General features: G+C 38.8%; 1 protein-coding gene across 1 annotated transcript in view; it reads right to left on the reverse strand.

Annotated features, from left to right (window-relative positions):
• FAM193A (family with sequence similarity 193 member A) overlaps positions 1-20515 on the reverse strand; it is a 79982-nt gene that overhangs the window by 31038 nt on the left and 28429 nt on the right. The window contains exons 2-8 of the mRNA XM_067298292.1: positions 16340-16405; positions 14004-14249; positions 11921-12087; positions 11585-11752; positions 7989-8223; positions 4607-4731; positions 21-165 (exon numbers count right to left, since the gene is read on the reverse strand). Of these exons, the coding sequence (XP_067154393.1) occupies positions 21-165; positions 4607-4731; positions 7989-8223; positions 11585-11752; positions 11921-12087; positions 14004-14093 (930 nt within the window). The 5' untranslated portion in view covers positions 14094-14249; positions 16340-16405. The remainder of the gene's footprint in view (positions 1-20; positions 166-4606; positions 4732-7988; positions 8224-11584; positions 11753-11920; positions 12088-14003; positions 14250-16339; positions 16406-20515) is intronic.

Genomic DNA, 20515 nt, shown 5'->3' on the forward strand with positions numbered 1-20515 from the left:
ACTGTTGATATGAGTCTTACCTGTTCATCAACATAATCATCTATTCTTTTCTGGCATTCAAGCCATGCTTCAGCAACTTGACCCATTTCCTGTTCCAGCTGATGATACCTTTGTAGCAAGGTACTATACATATCTTCACTACAGGAATCGTGTGTTGTTCCAAGCCTAAAAGTTCAAATAGCACTTGTTATAAGAGACATTTTGCTGAAAATACAGCTTAAGTTCTGCCTGCCCAAATATTGTTCTCAAAGTGCAGTTACTGATACACCTAGGCCATGTAGCTGCTAATATCCCCAAATGAATATTTTTAGTTTTTTTTTTTTCCAAAAAATATTTAACAACTGCTTGTTCCAATGTTCTGTAACCAATAATAGTGAGCACGTGGGAAGTGTAACATTTCTAGAGCCTCTTTCCCACAGGCAACCAGATGCCAGCCCAACTGAGCCATGTTTATTCAAATTTTATTGCTTGATATATTTATCTTTCCAAATTCTACAAACTAAATATACATGTTGGCTATTTACTAAAGAACTAGATAGTAAAAATAAAGACAGGATCTTAATCAGAGCTCTCGTGATCAATACTAAAAAGATTACGAGATGAGTTGCCTCATTGGTAGATTGGTAGCAATCTTCCCAGCTGGAAGTTCAAGCAAAATAATCTGGTTATAGGCAGCAATCCACTATCACCTGAGGGGCGACAACAAGTTCAAAATGCGGTAGGCTCTTCACTGATAACTGTCTCTGTAAGTAGCCCCAGAAACAGAAGAGAGATTTTTTAAACTTCCTTTCTAGAACTTCATTTCTGCATAGGCAATTCTTTAAAAACCTCTTATAGCACATCATTGCAATGATTTTGAAATAACTAGGCACGCTCCATAAATCTTGACTTCCAAAATAAACCAAAAGACAAAATCGTATTAGCTGGTATATTTTTAAAATACACTGAATTGTAATGACCTGCAAGTTGATGCAATTAAACCAAAGCTTTTCAACATTTCTCCTACTCGGTAATTAGAAGAAACAAGTTAATATTTAACTAGGCACAGAGACTAAGCCGTCAGTCAAAGCATTGACAAAGCCAGTATCAAAATGAAAATCCAAGCATCCCAGCACTTTAGGGAAAAAGCTCAGGCCCAACATTTCAGCTGGAGGTTAGATATAGATTTCCATTACAACAGGATGCTAATCCAGCCCAAGAACTCCATCGTACTACCTCCCTACGATCTGGCAAAGCACCAAGTCCTTTATTTTAACATGACAATTAAGTAGAACCAAGAGCTGAACAGATAACTCTTACTGAGGATGAAGTTACAGCCATTAGCAGCACTTTGCCAAGGAACCCAGGTTTGTTTGTTGTTTTTGCCCCAAAAGTCCAAAGCAACCACCTTAGATGTTTAAGTAGACATTTTGACACATTAAAAAATCCTGGGAAGTCCGTATTTGGTAGAACACAAAAAGTACTTAAAAGAAAAAAAAAAGGGGGAGGTATGGTGACTTTTGGCATCAATTTTTAACAATGCTTCCTCACTACCCGTGCAAACACTGTCAACTTCTATTACTAGATCACAAGTATATATTTTGAAAAAGCCAGAGCTGCACAAAAGATTTAGTAATTTAAATACGGGATGAGAAAAAGAGTGAACACCCAAAACTCAAGTGAAGCTGAGATGCCAGATCAATACCATCCCGTATTTCTTCAGGAAGAAAAAAACAATGAGGCCAATGCACCTTCCATAACATATGCAAGAGAAAGTCTCTAATCATAGAAAGGAAAAGCTGAAAAAACACTAAAGTGTCAACAGAGGTTACAACTGCAGAGAACACCTCCTCCAGACAACTCTATAGCCGTGTCTTTGTTTGGAAAGGGAGGAGGGAAAGGGACTGTCTATCCAAGAACTGCAAAAAATCTGCTCTGCAACCTCACAGAGAGGGGCTGCCTTTCCTTTAAAAAAGAACTACTCTTAAAAAACAAAAAAAACAAGAAAACAAAGACAAAACAAAAAAAACCAACCCAGGTGCTTACTCTCAGAACTGACATGAGGAACAGCAGTCAAAAATGCCATCTTGTAAGAGAAAAACAAGTATAGATACAACATATCTTCATGAATCCTTCAAAGACTACAGTTCTACTGCTTTGGAGTTAAAATGGACCATATGCTTCTAAAGACAGTTCTTCCATCAGTGGCCTGAGCTTTAATAAAAACCTCAAGTGATTCTCATACTTCTGAAAATTTCAGACAGGATGATCTCTTAATGACAGAAACAATTAAAACATGAATACTTCTTGTAACTGTATTACATGAAATAGACCTTCTAAAGCTATTATTCTTAATGTCTGAGCTTAAGGATATTTTTCTGACAGCTGAAAAGATTTGTTCTACTGCCCGCTCCTAACCAGCAAAGCTTTCTATTCATCTGCCACCTAGCAGAACAGCAAGACTTTGTTCTTTTAGCATTAACAGATACAACACCTAGAGACAAGGAGTCCAATAATCAGACTAAGAAATCTCAGTGCTATCAGAAAATGATACACCACCAATGCATAAACAAATATTTTCGGCCATAAAATTTACAGAAAAAATTAATGTACACTCATCCCTTAGAGACGAACCACTAAATAAGTGAAATCTTCCCTCTCAGATAGTTGCGCCTCTTACATGTCCTTGGCAATCTCAAGAATGTTCCTTTTAAAAAACATGGTGAAGAAAAGTGTACTCTTGTACAGTGGTGATCTGCAAAATGTACAGCACTCCTTTAAAGAAAGGTCCTGGAAGGCCCGAAATCAGCAGCAGATAGTGTAAAAAGCCATTCCTCATCTGCTGCTCATGACCATATGATCAGAGGACTACGGTGATCCTTTTGCTTCTCCATATGACGCGTCTCTGATACCATGTGGAATAGAGGAACATTTTATCAATCCCCAAGGGAAGGCAGATTATTCTCCAGAAAAATGCTTAGGAAAAGCTACCTAATTCTCCAGAAAAATGCTGAGGAAAAGCTACCTAATTCTGTTACTTCAAGACCCAGAGAACTCATGGGAGAAAGTCTGTGGTTCCATGAAGAGCAACAGGAATATTCTGTGCTTCCCAAAGAAAAAGGCATACACGTTCTAGAAACTAGAAACCCTGGAACAGGAAGCTTGTGCTGAACCTCTCCGTTCAAAAATGCTCACGTGAATCAGACTTGGCAAAGCCACAGATCTCTTAAGAGAAAAGCCCCTAAAGCTATCTAGAGAACATGGCTGTATTGAAAAAGAAATTCCTTCAGGAAGAGATTCTGGCTTCACCATATTTAAGCCTTCAAGGTAGCTGTCGATACAAGGAAGCTTTGGAGAAAATCTCCTTCTGTTGCTCAGGCTTTAATTTCAGTAGCACTCAAGAACAACAGGTGTAGGAAAACAATCCAGTGCTTTTGTTAAGGAATGATCATAAGCTTCACAAAAAAACATTTTCATCTCAGCAGAGGAAGGTTATAAACAGTCTTGATATTACCAGGATTGCTGGAATAAGAGAGGCAGTCTCCAGAGAAGCCTTGTCAGAAAGCATGCGGGTGACTTCGGGATGAAGTGTCAATGACAATAGTACTGGGAAGTCAAGCAGATGACAGAGAAAGTATGCTACTGAATAACATGCTATTGAATATAACAACAGAATTACCAGCCTGAAAAAAAGCTCAGTACCAACCCAGTTTCAAGCAAGCCAATTAGACAAGTTATTCTGAGGGACCTTAGCCTCCCTGCTGAGCTCAACTCGGTGGCAACTAAGCTTTCTTGCCTTCCTTTCTAATAACTGCTAGCAGAAGGATAATTCAGCAGAAGTTTCATTATTCTCTGTGAGCAAAATCGCTTGTAACTAAGACACTTAATCAAGCTGTTCTTGTAGCATGGAAAGATGCCCAAGACACTACCTTCAAGATACACATGCACAGAGAACAATTGTCTTCATCAGAAATAAGTTTGAGAGGTCAACAGGAGCCATCTGTGCTTGTGCTTTGAACAGATTGAGAGAGCAAAATTTCTAGGAACTTAAAACCACTTCCTTAAAAAAAGCAGCACTTTGGAGATACACAAATTGCAAGCAGAACAAGCTTGCTAACAAAACATAACATTTAACGTAACACGTAACATTTTAAAGCCGCAGGAAGTGCAACCTGCCATCAGCTCTACAAGTGCATAGCAAGGGATTTTGGTTTTGCCAATGAATATGTAGCTCAAAACTCCAAACTAGGTTCTTTATGGGCTGCAGGAAGACACTGAGGCTTTAGCTTGCTTTCATAGGTGTGAAAAGTACTAATGCCTGATGAAGAAATGAAGACAGCACCACCCAAAGTCACGTCATCAGCATTTTCATAGGACTCTTGTCATCTTACTAGGTAATGTACAGGCAAACAGATTAGGGTAGTAATTCTTCTGACAAGCAAGTTATGACAGCAGTCTGCACAACCAACAGCGCCGTTTTTAAAACAGATCAATGAGGCTTTTACCTATTACATTGGAAAAGCAGCAGAGTCTTTTTTTTTTCTTTTTTTTCTTTTTTTAAGTTCTAGTTGCAAACATGGGGCTTGATTTCTCCTTTAAATTATGAAAAAAAAGTTTAGCTCTTTACCTTAGCTGTGACACCAGCGTTGGCAAGCTATTCTGCAGAAGTGGCTCAGAAAATACCAGATTTTCAAACAGATGTTTATTGTGCAATTCCCATGTCACCTGAAATTTCTTCAAATGTTCATTTTCCTATTTAAAAAAAAGCACAGAAATAAGTTAGATTCAGAGAAATATAAAGAACTAACTGAAGGCAGAAAATTTTTAGCTAGTTTCTATTAAACCCACCAACCTACAGGCTGAATTAGTCGGCTCAGATCTTAACCATTTTTAATATTCTGAAACAGTTCTTTAATGACAAATATCTGTTGCTTCATTCCTTATTTTTCTAAGTTTTCATGGATTAGGGAGAAAAAAAAAGTACATTGTTGAACAGTTTTCACAAATTTCTATTCATTTCTGCTCTGAAAGAAGTTACGATCCGATCCAGTCTATTCTTAGGTTTTCTTCTGAAACAGCTGTTATATCTGTCCCCGATTACTGTTCAGTTCTTTGACATTATCTAGTAACCAGTACATGTATGATAGCAAGCTGTGACCTTTACTTAAAGTTAACATAAATGAAATAGAGCTCTCTCCAGATACAGATGCTTCAAAAATACAGGTTTTCTAACTAGCCAAGAGATCATGGCTGCTCATCTCTCTAATAAGCAGAATGTTGGGTTTTTTTAATTGAGGTAATTTACCACTCAACTATATTTAATTTCAAGGCCTAAAACCTAAATCTTTTATTATCAAAACACCAGAACCAAAAATAGAAATATAGTATCTAATTTTTCAAGTCAGTAAGTTTTTCCCACATATAGACACTACTAGACATGTTTTTTTTATACCAAGATTCCCACACAGAGCAAAATTAACTGCAGGCATTCTGGCTTTCAGATCAGCAATTGAGTCCTAAGCACTATAACACTGAGTAGCCAGAAACAGAAAAATACTTATAAAATTCAAACTTTTGATAAGCATTCTGGGTTAAAAATATATACATATATTTATATCAGACCTAAACACTAAATTATCAATATTAAAAAAATTAGCATTTTAAGTTTTTGGTTTTTTTAATTCAAACAGGATTTGTGCAAGAAAGACTGTTTGAACTTTTTGTTCGTGTCACTACGTACTCCTTTGAATACTATGTCTTCCAAATATTCACAACTTCTATTAGTTGCTAATAATTTTCCAAGTGTTAAGCCTGAAAAAAGTGGTTTTCCTACGCAATTCCATATTATGTTGTGAACTGTCAACACGTATCTAGAAAATCTTGCATTTCCAGTTATGCAGAGCAAGATATTTCTCACTCAAAGAAACACTTAGGAAAGTTTTCCCTTCTAGACCTCTCTCCTGCATGTTCCAGGCCTTTTCTGTACCGACCACTGTCCTTCCAGCTTTATCTTAGCATGGTGTCTCATGCCCTGGTGGGGCAAATAAGGCTTTAGTTCTTGCTCTTGAACCTCTCCAGTTAGCTGGATTCCTCTGAAAGGAAGGACAATCAGTCATAATTTCCCTTATATCACAAGTTCACTTGGGGGTTCAAGGCATTTTATGCCATCATACAGCAGGCTAAGCACGAAGGTTTGACCTTTCAAAGGAAGGCCGCAGGGAAGAAAAAAAAAATTAAAGATTTTGGCTCCCTTTTGTGTATTTTAACTGGAAGTATTCTTTCTTCCATAGTGCCCTGGTATCTTGACAGAAAACATCCATGCACACTGAAAAAGCTACTGAGCCTACCACCTGCGCTAAAATTCATGCAACATACTGGTCTATTTAATATAAAGGTTATTTAGTAATCTAAGAAACGTATGCCAAGAGACAGTATCTTACATCTCTAATTCTCTTCACAACTGAGTTTCTGAATGCTGCAGGTTATTAGAAAAAAGTAACTTGTTTCAGTATTTACAGGGCTACTGAAGGAAAAGGGTTTTTTTGGTTTTGTTTTTTTAAAAAAAGAAAAGGATTTTCATTTTACTCTGAATTTTGTCAGAAAAGGAGGTAGATTGGGGAGTTCAAGCATTTTTTGTCTCAGCACAGCCATTATCTTGATCTCTTATCCACACAAGAATTTCACAATTATTAATTCCTAAGAATAACCATGAGAAAAAAGGCAGGGGGAAAAAACATGACATTCAAACATTATGTTTCTGATCAGGTATGTATTTCTGGATTTGTTATTAGTGGATCTATTGTGATCCACCAGAATCCATTGGCTTTGGAGCTGAATACACTTATAAGCACCAGTGCAGTTCAGCTGTAAGAGCCATCCTCTCTCAAGCACCCTGTTATAGACTTGGTGACTACTCAAAGCAGCCAATGAACTGGAGATGGGAGCGACCGCTCGTCTGAATCTAAGTGATAAGGCTGGGAAAGCCTACATGGACCAGCAAAGAGGTTCAATGACCACAGACAAAAAGCCTGAGTATCCTGATAGAAACAGCTTCCTGGTTTGACAGTTTAATTTTCCTGACACCTCCACCCCAGCAGTGGGGCCCAGCTTCCCTTCCCAACTGTGGCCATCATCATCTTGTTCCTGCCCATTCTTTCCCTTTCTTAATGCATCTATATAAGTAATCACTTCTAGCCAGTCAGCAGTAAAAACAAGTGCACCTGTTTACCCAAGTTTCTTTTATGCTTGTGCAAAGCTTGCACAAAAAAAGATACACTTAACAAAACAGGTAAATCCCCACAAATACAGTTTGTTTTGCTGTAAATTTGTCTACCATATAACTTGATGATGATGGACACTTACTCAAAGACAGATTTTTAAGGCTGTTGCTCGTTCTCTCCCTTACAACATAATCCCAGGTCTAATAACAGAATGGGTTGATAATAGAGCAACAATTTCAGAAATAATAAATAACAGCAGATTAATTCCTAGGTAAGAGATCATCTTTTCAAGAAACCACACTTGCTTATAAGGGAAAAGAAAAACAAAACAGAACGTTGAAATAATTTCTGAGCTAGTGCTACACAGTGAAGTTTCTATGCCATTTAAGCATGGTTTTCAAGAGACCACTGCAAGTAAATAGAGAAATGTTTCACCATTCTTGAGAATCTAAAATTTTTTAGATTTTTCTACCTAAAAATTTTGTAGATTTGCTTAAAGACTTGTTTCAGAATAAATACCACAAACAGTATCCCATCTTTTTCTTTACAAAAGGTAATTCCATCAGTTCACTGTAAGCGATGCCTAACTTTATTCTTCAGAAATCTAGGTTAAGCTGAATTTTCAGAACATCCCTGTCTCTGGACATGCACACAGAGAAAACAAAACAAAACACCCCCACCACCCTACACTTTACAAATCACTAAGACTTCTGAAAGAACCCAGGACAGCCCTGCTTGCATTACCCTCACAGATCAAAAGCATATAGCATTTGTTTGTTTTAATCTTACCAGAGTAAGAAGAAAGGCGCTGATTGTGCATGCTGCCTGACAGAGTGCACTGTATTCCTCAAGTAGGAGTGAGATGAACTGATGTGCCTGGGGTGGCCCTTGCATTGCTAACGTTGATGCAACTTTAGATCCCAGGGACAAGTGTCTGAGGAGACGAACCTTCATTTCAAGTACATATTCTCTAGCTTGCTGTTCCAACCGTTGGTAAAGCTGATATGGATCTCTTTCACAAAGTCTGTAGTATTAGAATATTTGTGACCAAAAAATATGCATGTAATCAACACAATTTTTATTCTCCTAAAAATATTTAGCAGTCAGCATTATTATTATTATTACAGAAAAGTGATGACTAGGATTTACAGAACTACCTCAAATTTGGGAGAAGACAGTCCCGTTCCCTACTTTTTAACTGTGGAACTGAGCTCCTGTGTAGCTTAAGGACTAGGTCCAGCAAAGAACTTTGGCACCTGAAGAACTAATTAATTTAGGACTTTAGTGCCTCAGTTCAACTTGCAAGCTACAAAGCCCTTACTCGACGGCACACAACCTTACAGACATGCTTCTGCACCATTTCTCCATGTAGGGCCCTAACAGATGTCCCTGTGGGAGCAGCCAGACCTAAGCCTGACTAACATCCTGTAAAAGGACAGCCCTTCACTTAAAGCCATTGGAGGAGCTTGACCTATTAGGCAGCCAGCACACATCTACGTACATACTAACAAGACTAGTCTCAACAGTGACTGTTTTGGGGGAAGATTTCTGTTGTTAAGCTCAACAGAAAGAAGACCTTTCATATAATTACCAAGCTTTTAAGACACTTATTCAGGAAACTCCCTCCTGCCTTCACTGTGAATTTCTTACCCCAAGTAGCAGATCTTTTGTAAAGAGACATTCTCTGCACCTTTTATTAGAGCTGGGTCATCGCACAGCAGAGGTGTGGGATTCACAAGGCCAACAAGAATACCCTTCAAGCCACTCACCTAGGGCTTCGTGATTAGGGCACTCTACTTTGGCAGGGCCTAAGCTGCGATCACTAGAAGCAATTGGTTTATTTTTATCTCGAGCAGGGACCAGAATCTGGGACTCATTTTTCCCTGGGAAGTACACCGACACCTAAGCTCCAGAACTGTACTGCCCTGTACATGCTCTTCCAGCCCTTCAGTACGTGCTTCACTTGGCACCTGGTGACACAGGTTCAAAGGTGTCGAGGGCTTCCTGCTAAGGACAGCATACCACTGGCTAGGTCTGATACTCTCCTGAAAACGAGACACGGGTATGAACTAACTCACCCAGAGGAAAACTGGTTTCAAGTTCCTGGGCAGGTGCTCTGGCTGTACACCAGGCGTTCCCACATGCTGGAATATTTTGATATGCTTGATGCAGTGTGCAAACACTGCCCGAGGAACTGAGGGCTGCCGCCTGCTGATGTGTCCATCTGGGAGCAACTCCCAGTGGTGGTGATAACATATGAGCTCAAGATAAACATGGAAACTTCTGTGCTAAGCTCCCATAAGACAGGCAGCATCACTACCACCACTCATCTCCAGCCATACTTCGAGAGAGCACCCAGTTATTTAACAGGAAGGTTCAGTGACCAGCCCTCAAAAGGATTTCACAGTCCATAATCTTCAGTGGGCAGAGGGCACCTAAGTCTAAAGGAAGAACAGGATTTCAGTCAGTCACCATCAGTGCCTCCTGCTGAAGCAATGCTTAGGACAAGGCACTGAACATGATGGCTGCTTTGAAGCACTTCAGAGGGAAACTGCGCATGGAGTTTAAGCATTTACTGCTGGATCTGGGAGCCCAGGGAGGTGGGGAAGAAGAAAGGGACAAGTACTTGGGAGTTAGATGAATTGAAGTCTGCTGCTATCTAGTTCCTGCTCTTGCCTCCTTACTCATAAGACAGGAGTACAGGAGCACTGTCAGGTTGTCAGGAAGTGCTCCAACACCCAATAGGGACAACACTTGGCACCACTACCTATTTACCAGCAAGCAGACCAGACTGTTTCTTGCTAGCTATACTTAATAGATCTGAGCATGGAATGAGAAATAAGGAATTTCTGCCTTTTAAAACTAGATTTACTTGGCCACAGAATGAACTCTGGCATGTTACTACCTACATGTTTGTTGTTCAAAAAAAAAAAAAACTCAGATGATAAAATAAACTTTCAATACCTACATTGGTTCATTCTTTTGGTTTTTTTGGCATGACATTAATACCACTGACTGGACTCTCAGGTATCCGCACAGTTTGCAGAAACCCACTATCTTAATTTTATTTCATATTTTGGAGACCAAAAGGAACTCAAAAGTACAAAATCATCATATTGACATTCAAGGCTTCCTTTTGAGACTCTGTTTCTGCCTTTGTATTTTAATAAAGTCTCTCAGAAGTGAAACACAGTTCTAGAAAAATCGAAGCTTTGAAGTACATGACAAAGGTGCATAGTATGCATTTAAATTTCCAAAATTTTTTCATTAAAGAGAAACTGTACAAAAACAATCTTTTTAGCTATGATTCAGTTTTAATTACACATTTATGCTACATTTAAGACTTTGATTTCAAAACATATACTGTATCTTTTGATCACCTAATTTATAAACAAAGCGTGACTAATATGGAGGCATACTTTGTTACTCTACATTTACACAACTCATGTTCAAAAGCAAGTACTCAATCTTTATAAAAGAGAGGCACAATTAGATTATTTAATTATCTATTAAAGCTAATTCAGAAGTATAGTCACATAGAGAGCAATATTAGATGATGATAATCTTTCAAAAGTTTTTCCATCCTGCCAGAGTTTAGTTTCAACTAGAAAATCTCCACATAACAATTAGTTGTTCAGACTAGTCAGGCTCTAGTATATTAAGTATTTACAGAACCAGTGAGAGACACTATTCTTTGGCCACAGTTTCAGGTAGAAAGAAACTGAGATGGACTTCCAATATATTGAAGCAGTTTAAATACAGCAATATTAGTCTCAAAAGGAAAAACAAAACAAAACAAAAACACCCCACAATTGAGGATCTCCTGAAACAAATCATCTTTACTGACTTCATACCTAGAATGGCAAAAATTTCAGTTTTGAAATGAGAATGAAGTTCTCTCAAAATCTGCCTGATCTAATGATCAATGACCAATATTAATTTTTTCTTTTGAAAAGAAGTCTTTTCTAGTTGTTACAACTACTTTAATATTCAGGCATTATTATAACCTATGTTAGTTCAACAAGGCAAGATTCTCATGAGTGGAAGTTTAAGTTAAACTGTGTGTCATTATTATTAATAATCTTCAAAGTCTTTTGAATAAAATTTTGGGACACATCCACAGTTATGCACTAATATCCCTACTGCAACTAGCATGTGAACTAATGATTTCCCATGCATTCAAAGTAGTGTTTAAAAATCCCGCATGAAACACAGTTAACTGTTGTTTCTTCATTCTAGTGGAGAGGGAATCATTTTAAGCAAGCAGGCTTACAGATGAGAGGTGTTAAATAACATTCTATTAAAGAAAGCAATATTCTAAATTACTTAAAACTCATAAAAAAAATCCTCTTAGCAATTAATAGATATTTTTCAAAGCGCTATACCTATCCACCAGCTCTTTCATTCCTTCTTTATCTGGTACCAAAGATTGGTCTTGGTCATCTGCCAAAGGGGTCCCAGCTTGGCGATATATACACCGAACCATATATCTTACTTCTGACCAGTAATTTTGAAGCTGCTGAGATTCACGTTCAGTCTCTGCTGAAATTTCTCTGCAAACAATTACAAAGATTATTCTCAGTTTGTACACCACATAGGTGTACTCATTCCTACTAAAATAACCCTGTTTAAGCAGCTTAAGCACAAGCTAACAAATGAGCTACAATACTACTGGCAGTTTGACTACCAGCATCAAGCTAAAGTTTGAATTCAATTCTTACCTGCGCTCATTACAGGCCTCACAGTTGCAAGCTATGTCTGAAGGAGAGGAATTGCTAAGATCTGCAGCAGGCACAGTCTGTGCGCCAACAGTTATTCTTCCTCCTCCTACAGATTCCTGCTGTGATCCACTGTTACCAAGAGGCATGTGCAAAAGAAAATCTTGGCTCTGAGAGGAAAAGCAGAGGTAGCAACTTTGGTTTGTAAGGTATAAGCACGAAACATCTATAAGTAGACAAATATTAACATGGTGATTCTTAGTGTTAGATACATTTTGGGACGGCGCTCAACCAGGCACAAAGAGGAAACTCTTCTTCAAGAGTTTATCTTCCAAAACAGTAATGGTTGTTAGAAAGCTGCTATTCTTGGGAACTGATGCTTTCTCCTGTGTACTGTGTTGCTCAGTACTAGATGACACACACCTCTTCCTGAAGGCTGCTGGTATTTTGGTCTTGCGGTGCTCTTCCTCCCCTGAGCTCCACCCCCAGCACCCTGCACCCTTCCCAGGTGGCCACCAGCTTTCTGAGATGTCAGACTGGGACCTGTCCACGTTAGCTGTGGGACTGAATTGTTTGTTCTGCGCTCCTGACTCTCAAGCAGGGTGCAGACACAGCTGAACCAGGCCTGCACACATCCACTGCCAGCAGCAGGAGCAGCTGCTGGGGCTGGTGCCGAGGCAAACCAAGCGTCAGCACAGCTACGTAACGCGAGCAACAGCAGCCTTATCATGGGAGCATCTGCAGCAAGCCACCTACACTCGGGCTCGCAGTGACTGATTTTTGAGCTCATTTTGTTCTTTCCCGGCTGGTTTCTCTGATTTGTCTAGCAACATAATTCTTGCTTTTTTAAATTAAGCTCCCCAACTTAGAGAATCTTTTTACTGTTTGCTTTTAAAAATTTCTCTTGGGAAAAAAAAAAAAAATCAAAAATAGTCATATTTTGATTTTATCTGGAGTATCGATAACTTAACAAGACATCCAAGAAGCTGAAAGCAAATTGTGCCTTTCTTGCACTTGACTTTTTCATTCTCTTTATTAATTCACTAAACCTGCCCTTAAAGCTTTCAAAACTTTTGACTCAACTGAACAACAGTGCACTTTTGTTCTTGGACAGTACTGCTGTCCTTGGAAATCTCTAGGGTGTGTCTAATAGCAGGTTACCAATATAAACCCTTTAGATATAACCCCTTTAGATTAATTTTACTAGCTCTTATTAATAACCAATGTTTAGTGATATCCTTGCTATAAGTCCGAGAGAAATATTCTTAAATCTTTCTTACTAAAAACTACATTAATCATGCTGTTAACACAAGTTTAACAACATATTCTATAAAAACACAATCCTCCTTCAGATGGAACTGTTTACTGAAAAACAATCTGTATGTGCCTAGGGGCCTGTGCAGTCTCTTAGCTCTGTGCAGAGACACGTCAGCTGGAATCTATAACACTTCTAACTATTGAAAGCGTGTGGTTTCCCAGATCAGTTGTGAAGATTTGGTTCCGTATTACAGCATAAAATCTACAATTTACTTCTTATGGGGTTTTACAGGACCCTTAATTGAACTTTTCATAATTTGCTCTTACGAGGAGCACAGTTATAAAGTGAAGCTGAATTCTCATTTCAAAATAATTTCAGTATTTATTCAAAAAGTCAAAACTTGAAATACTATCACCATGTGTTAAACCAGTGTTTGCAGTGCTACAAAAAGGAATAAGCAATGGTCACAAGCATGCTGTGCAAAAGTTCTGCTTCTTTATAAAAAACGTAGGATAGAAAAGACAAAACAGACATAAAGGAAGGCAGCAGTGTGAGTACAGTGATCCAAGAACAATACTGAAAAAAAAGGAAAATTCACGTAGTTTACCTCACAGAGCACAGAGTGGGGCAGAAGTATGTATAAGCAGATACAGAATAGGAAAAAATATAGGGATCAAAGTAGCTTTAGTGAGAGTAGAAAAAACAAATCTCAAAAATCCCCTAAAATACTTTCTAAGCACTTACAATTTAAGCAGTTCCAAAGCACTGAGTAGCATCCAGCCCATTATAACACATCTTAGGCTACTGAATTCAGGTACTTCAACTCACCACCAGAGATTGCTCTATTGTAGCATGCCTCTCCTCCTTTTCGACTGTTCGTCGACAGTCTGGACACACCCACAGTGGAAGATGCAGCATATTGTTTGCTTTTGGAGATGTGGAAAGTGCTGTTTTGCTAGAATTCTTTATCCCGCTCTCTGAAAGCGAAGTATCTTTTCGTTCGCTTCTACAAAGAAGACAGTGCTCGCCAGTTGTATATGGGGCCCTCTGGCCCAAGCCAAAGGTAAATGGTGTCTACAAATAAATATTTGGATAGATACCTGGTTATTTACAGACTATGTACCAGAAAAGCTTATTTTCAATTTTTTTTTAAACATTTAACAGCCCTCATTAAATGGTGAATCTCTGGAGTGCCCAAGATCAGACAGAGTAGCCTAATATCAGTCTGGCAGAATCACTGCTATTATGAATAACTGCAGATTCCATCTTAAAAAGTAATGTTTGAGGGAGCACAGACTATGGTCTTTCCCTCAAAAATAACTTATCCTAGATGTAAAAATCTAATAAATAAGATACACAAAGGCAAAGTACAGCTCCTTTCACTGTTGTCATTCTCAGAAATAAAAAGGAAACTATCAGCTGCTTGAAGTTATCTCACCTCCCTTTTCAATATCTGTTGAAACAAAGACACTTTCAACTAAGCTTGTTACAAAATAAAAAAAAACTTAGTTTTAATAAAAAACAATCAATAAGGCTTTTAAAATCCACTGTCAGCTATTGAATAAAGCAGGTTTAGTGACTTATGGGGACAGAGAGGATTTAAAACTTACTTTCTCTTCCAAGATGCTACTGTGCATGAAATCATGGTTCCGCCATGAAACGCTGACCGCTCACTGAGCCTGATGCTCAGAAACATGTCAAGCAGAACAACCAAACAGAACCCAACTTCACAAGAGCTGAGCAAAGTTATACACAATGGAACAAAGCATCTTGTACGGCAGAATCTCAGATAGGTCTGATGAAGCTAGAGCTACTAGCATTCCCTTAATTAGTCTAACAGCCTTTATGTAAGCCTCAAAATAGTTAAGTTCTTTACAGCAGGCAGCCATGGCTGCTCATCCCCTTAGCCCAGAAAGTTTCCTCGTTAAAATACATTTTTCTGAAGCCAGACTGTGTCCCTGTTGGTACAATGAAGACATGTTCACAGACACCATAGGCAAATCCTTTCGGACATCAGCAGCAGGGCTTCCTCCGGCAAGTAGGAAAAGCAGAGGACAAAAATATAAAAGTTCAGAAATTAAGACAACGTGACCTTTACTCTTCTAGAAAGGAAAGGTTCAGGGCAAGCGTACCCCAGCCATGCTTCAAGGATTTGTAGAAGTTCAAACTTTATAATTTGTTTAAAGCTGTATCATTATCATTTAAAAAGAGTGATAGCAAACAGAGTAGGAAAAACAATCTTAAAAGGCTGGCCAGCTCAAACTTGGTAAAACCCCAGCAGGCTCTCCCAACGGTGTCTATATTTACAGCACAGATTTAAAGTTCAAATAAAGTGTTTGGTTCCTAAAATAAGGCAACAGTCCACTGCTAAGAAAGAAAAGTGAAGTGATCATACATGCAACCATTGCTTTTAAACAGTTTTGTATTTCTAACAAAATTGGTATTTAGAACCTTGATGAAGTGGAGACCATAAGGACAGCAGATTCCTGTTACAGCTTTGTCATACTAAAATGAGACTACAAATTGCAATTTCTTTCTTTACTTATTTTTGAGATTATGAATTCATGCAAACATTTCAGCAACAGTTGTAACCTCTTCCTGGATTAGATGAGCTTGGATTTAGGTCATATATATTTATATTTGAGTGTATACTCAGAGCAAAGTGTACATTTTGAGAAAAGCAAGATATTTTTTCCACTAGTCAAGCTTCAAAAAATCTGTCATAGATCTCACCCAAAAAACATCCAGTCTTGCTCTCTGAAACATGTTCAGATATAATACTGATGAAAGAAACTTGCAAGTAGGGCAAGCCAGAAGAGAAATAACAACATCTCTAATATGTATTTAGATTTAACTATAAGAATATTTTTATTACCAGTGTCTGAAAAAAGTTAAATAATTTCATCTGAAAGTAATTACAAAGCTTTTTTTTCTATCAGTGTCCAACCTCAAGCTTATTAAATCAATATAGTTTTACTTTGGAAATACTAAATTTCACTGCTTTTTAAAGCACTGAAGTTATCAGAAGCTTCATCATTGACTTCAGGTCCTAAACTCAAGAATGTAGTTTAAAGCTTTCCTCTGTACATCAGATGTTTAAGTCCTGAATCCATTAGTAATGGATTCAGCTGCCATATATACCTACTAAACTTGGCTGCACATACCTGAGAAACACCTGTGAACTCTGATCCAACAGAACTGTCTGTAAACTGTGTACCATTTAGTGAAACCTAGAAAAAAATTACAGTACACTGGTTACAATAGTTGAGTTTTGTGCTGATTCTAAGAATAGCATTAACAGCAATAAAACAAAAAAAGAAAGAATAAAACCTTCCCCCCACCCAAGGACTGAGAAAATAGCTTTCAAGCTTTCAATGACTGTTTGACTGCAGAGACGGAAAAATCTTTTTCTTTTGTAGTAAGGCTCCTTCAGATGCAAAAGTTAGTAATTTATGTATTATAAACTTTTGTAGTATAGCAGTTTTACTAACAATGCAACTCAAATTGGAGAAAACTGATATAGAAAAAACATAGGTGAAACTAAGTTTTTCCTCTGCATCTCATTGTTTACATTTAGCTTTTAAAACTTCTTTGGAAATTGTTTCAATTTTGCAATAGATTGCTGTCCTTTGGAAGTTGAATACAATATTGCTTAGAAAAATACATTGCGTTAACCAAGAAGACTCTTCCACAGCAGGGCACTGAACTGCATTCAGCTATTGCACTGCATCAGCCCTCCTCCTGCCCCAGGTTATAATTCATACAGAAATCTGAGATTGCTTCTCGACCCTGTTTCGCCATGTTACAGATGCTACTCCAGATATCACCGGAGTGCCTTTAACAGCCACAAGTGTTTCCGTACAGTATTTGAGGACACTAAACCAGGAGTAAAGTTAAGACAGCATATAAATTGCAGTCAATGACTACAGTGAACAATGACTACAGTGAACCTTACAACAAACTTACTTGAAGAAAAGGAATTTAAAAGCATTTAATAGAAATGGGGTGGGGGGGAGGATAAAGTAAGTAAATTCTTTTTTTCCCAAATTTCCCTCTTCCTGAGCACTGATTCTTCTCTTGAATTTCAGATACAATTTTTCTTATGCTTTACTTCAGACACGCTGCTGTTCTACCCTTTTCACACTTTTGCTACCTTCTTTGCGTCCCAGTTTTGTCATAACATAATAACATGAGATAATAGTAAGACAAGAATTATTATGTAAAGACAAGAATAAAAAGTAGCCCATTCTCCCCCCCCCCCCCCCCCACATCTCTTGGGTTAGATCTGCTAGGTTCCGAAAGCCTATTTTTGCTGCTACCAAACCAGCAACTCGAAATGAAGCCTCCTCCAGTACTACGGAGTACGACGGCCCTTCAGCCGCGTACAGCCACAGGATTACTGACGAGCTGGCTTACTGTGCCAGCTGGATTACTGCAAAACCACTGTCTTCAGCGGGATTATTCAAGGCAGAGTAGTAGGTAAAACAATCTGTAAATCTTTACTAGAGAAGATACAAATAAGAAACTATACAACCTCACTTATATATCATAGACTAACTTTGAAGAGTGGGGATTTAAAATCCTCATATGCACAATGATCCAAAAGCACCTACGATCTGCAAAAATGCAGATGTGGAACAAGTTTGCCACTTTTATCCAGTCACTTTCCAGAAAGTGGAAAAAAGAAAAAGAAAATTGAAAGTCCTTCTAATGAAGAAAATCAGCTCCTTTAAGAAAAGGGAACTTACAGAATTGGAGGTTCCCTGGTTATTAGGATGCATATACATGCAAGAACAGACACAGAAACCACTAAGACTAAGAAACACACACACACAGAGAAAATAAACCAAATTCTGCAGCATTTAAGCATGCAGATGTTGAGCGCTTATGCTGAAGGCAGTCACAAAGGTTGCAAAGGCAAAACCAGTAATAACGGGAGTTTTCTGTTATCCAGCAAATGTCCTAAGATGCCAAGCCAAACTACTGGAACACCAGGAGTGCCTGCTTCCAGGAACAGGTAGCCCTGCTCCTAACAAAAGGAAAGGCCTGTTGATCCTGAGCAGTGGGCAGAATCCAGGTCAAAATACTGCTATCAGAAACCCAAAATATAATAGTGAGCATAATATCCTCAGGAGCAACAAAAAGGAAAGAATTGGGGGGGGGGAAGGAATTAGGTAAGAGAGAGGAAACTTCAAAGGAGTCATCAGGAGCAAAATGTCTATGGGAATAAGGAGATTTAAGACATTGCATCTTTAGGCTTAGAGTAAACATAGAAATCACAAAGAGGACTTAAGAATGAGGGGCAAGGGAAGGAGATGGTTAAACAGTGTATCAGAGAAAATATTAAAAGAATTTTGCAGTTGTCCAAATGAGGCTCAATGACAGTTAAAAAACAAAATTAAAAAAAAATGCGATAGCCTCATAAATAATTTCAGAGTGTGTGGAAAAATGCATAAAAACTACTATTAAATCCTATTTCTAGGGACATGAGGAGTAGGTAGCCTGTCAGGATCTGTAAGATTAAAACAAATAAGTAAACAAATAGATGCATAAAGAAAGTGCTGAAACAAACTAAGGTCACGGCAGAAATATAAATGTATTTTTTGCCTTTCCACATTCACCACGGAGGAGCTTAAAGATGTTCTCCCAGTGAAAGCCGCCTTTGTGGCGGCTGCATTAGAGGATCGCTTGCAGAGCGGATGGACAACACAAACGTTCACAAGCCACCAAGAGCAGATGACATTCACCCAAGAGACCTAAAGCAGCTCAAGGATGAAATAGCTGCGCTAATCATTACAGAACGTAGACACTTGCTTCACACTGCTTCAGTATCAGACGAACAGAAGATAAAAACACATACACACCCACATATATGTGTATTTAAGTTTTCATGGGAGAGCCAGGAAATGACAGTCAGTCTGAAGCGAGGAAGTGCCCGTGATGACCAAGTTAACCGAGAGCACTAAACTCTTCTGGTTACTAGACACAGGAGACTAGAGAATGGCAGAAGGACATAACAGGAGTTAGTTCCCGGGCCATATGCTGAAAGGTATAATTTTGGGTGCATAACTTTACAGTGATACACACAAACCAGACAATTATAACCTTCAGAAAACCCCAACTTTTTTTTTTTAAGCATCCCTGATTACCTATTTTCATGATTTTAAAAATCTTGTCTTTTAAAAAACTATTTTGTGAAGATAAGCACCAGAATGAAAACTGACATGGATCAGGAAAATAGGAATCTGTGCGTACAGCACTTAAATGTAATGGAAAGAGGGGGAGGAAGAGTTCTTTCTATAAGTCTTATTTACAATAGAAAAAAATCACTATTTCTCTTGCAAGCTGCTGCCACACTAACTCTTCCTCTCTAAAACTCCAGTTTTCCAGAGAATAAAGATATCAGGAATTATATTATCATCTTAGTACATGGTAGTTCCTGCACCAAAAAGCACGAAGAACGTGACAATCACAGCTAGCAACAGAAATCCTTTATTTCACCTGAATGACCTTGGAGCACCAGTCGAGCAATCAGAACACAGACACTAAAACACAGGGTCACACATTGCTGACTGGTAAGAGCCCGGCACAATTAAAATCAGAGCTTCGGCAGGCTGAGCAATAAACTCCTGGATGCGAAACGGCTGGTTAAGCCACACCAACGCCACGAGAGCGAGCGCGACAACGGCGTCTCATGAAAGTTCAGGAAAATAAGAAAAGCACAGGAAAATCCAAACTCAATTCCTTGGGGCGCACCCTAAACAGTTCAACAGAAATGTAATGCTGAAAATAACACAATATTAAATCAGATTTCTTGCGCGGGGGGAGGGGTTACAAAATATTGTACTGGTTTTCTCAAGTGCATTAGGAAAGGTACATACCACAGCAAACAACGTTACCAAGAGTAGGTTAAGGCTAACATAAGTCATGCGGCATTATTCTATAAAGTCCTAATGTAATGAAGGTATTCTGTATCACTCGATTAATTCATTTATTTTTATGCACACAGTTTTTCGTCTAAGGTTGTTGAAACACCAGAAACAAGCAAGCAGCACATTTTCTACAAGTGTCTGACTCATACTAAAGGAACCTACTGCACTTAACCCTGGCCCCCCCAAACCTCGTCTGGGCTACCTGCTCTCCCGCCAACGCTTTTGGTGCCAAACACCGCTTGCCACGGCCGCTCTGTGCTGAGCCTTTGTGGGGTGCCTCCAGGCAGGGCCCCGTGCTCCGGCGGGACACGTGGCAGCACCGCGGGCTCAAGTTCCGCTGCTGCCGGCCGCCAGCTCAGCGGGCACAGATCCCTCTGGCTTGTCCTGGCCAGGCAGAGCCTGAGCTAT

The sequence above is a fragment of the Apteryx mantelli genome, chromosome 5 (assembly GCF_036417845.1).
Source record: "Apteryx mantelli isolate bAptMan1 chromosome 5, bAptMan1.hap1, whole genome shotgun sequence".
In the NCBI taxonomy this organism is placed as follows: Eukaryota; Metazoa; Chordata; class Aves; order Apterygiformes; family Apterygidae; genus Apteryx; species Apteryx mantelli.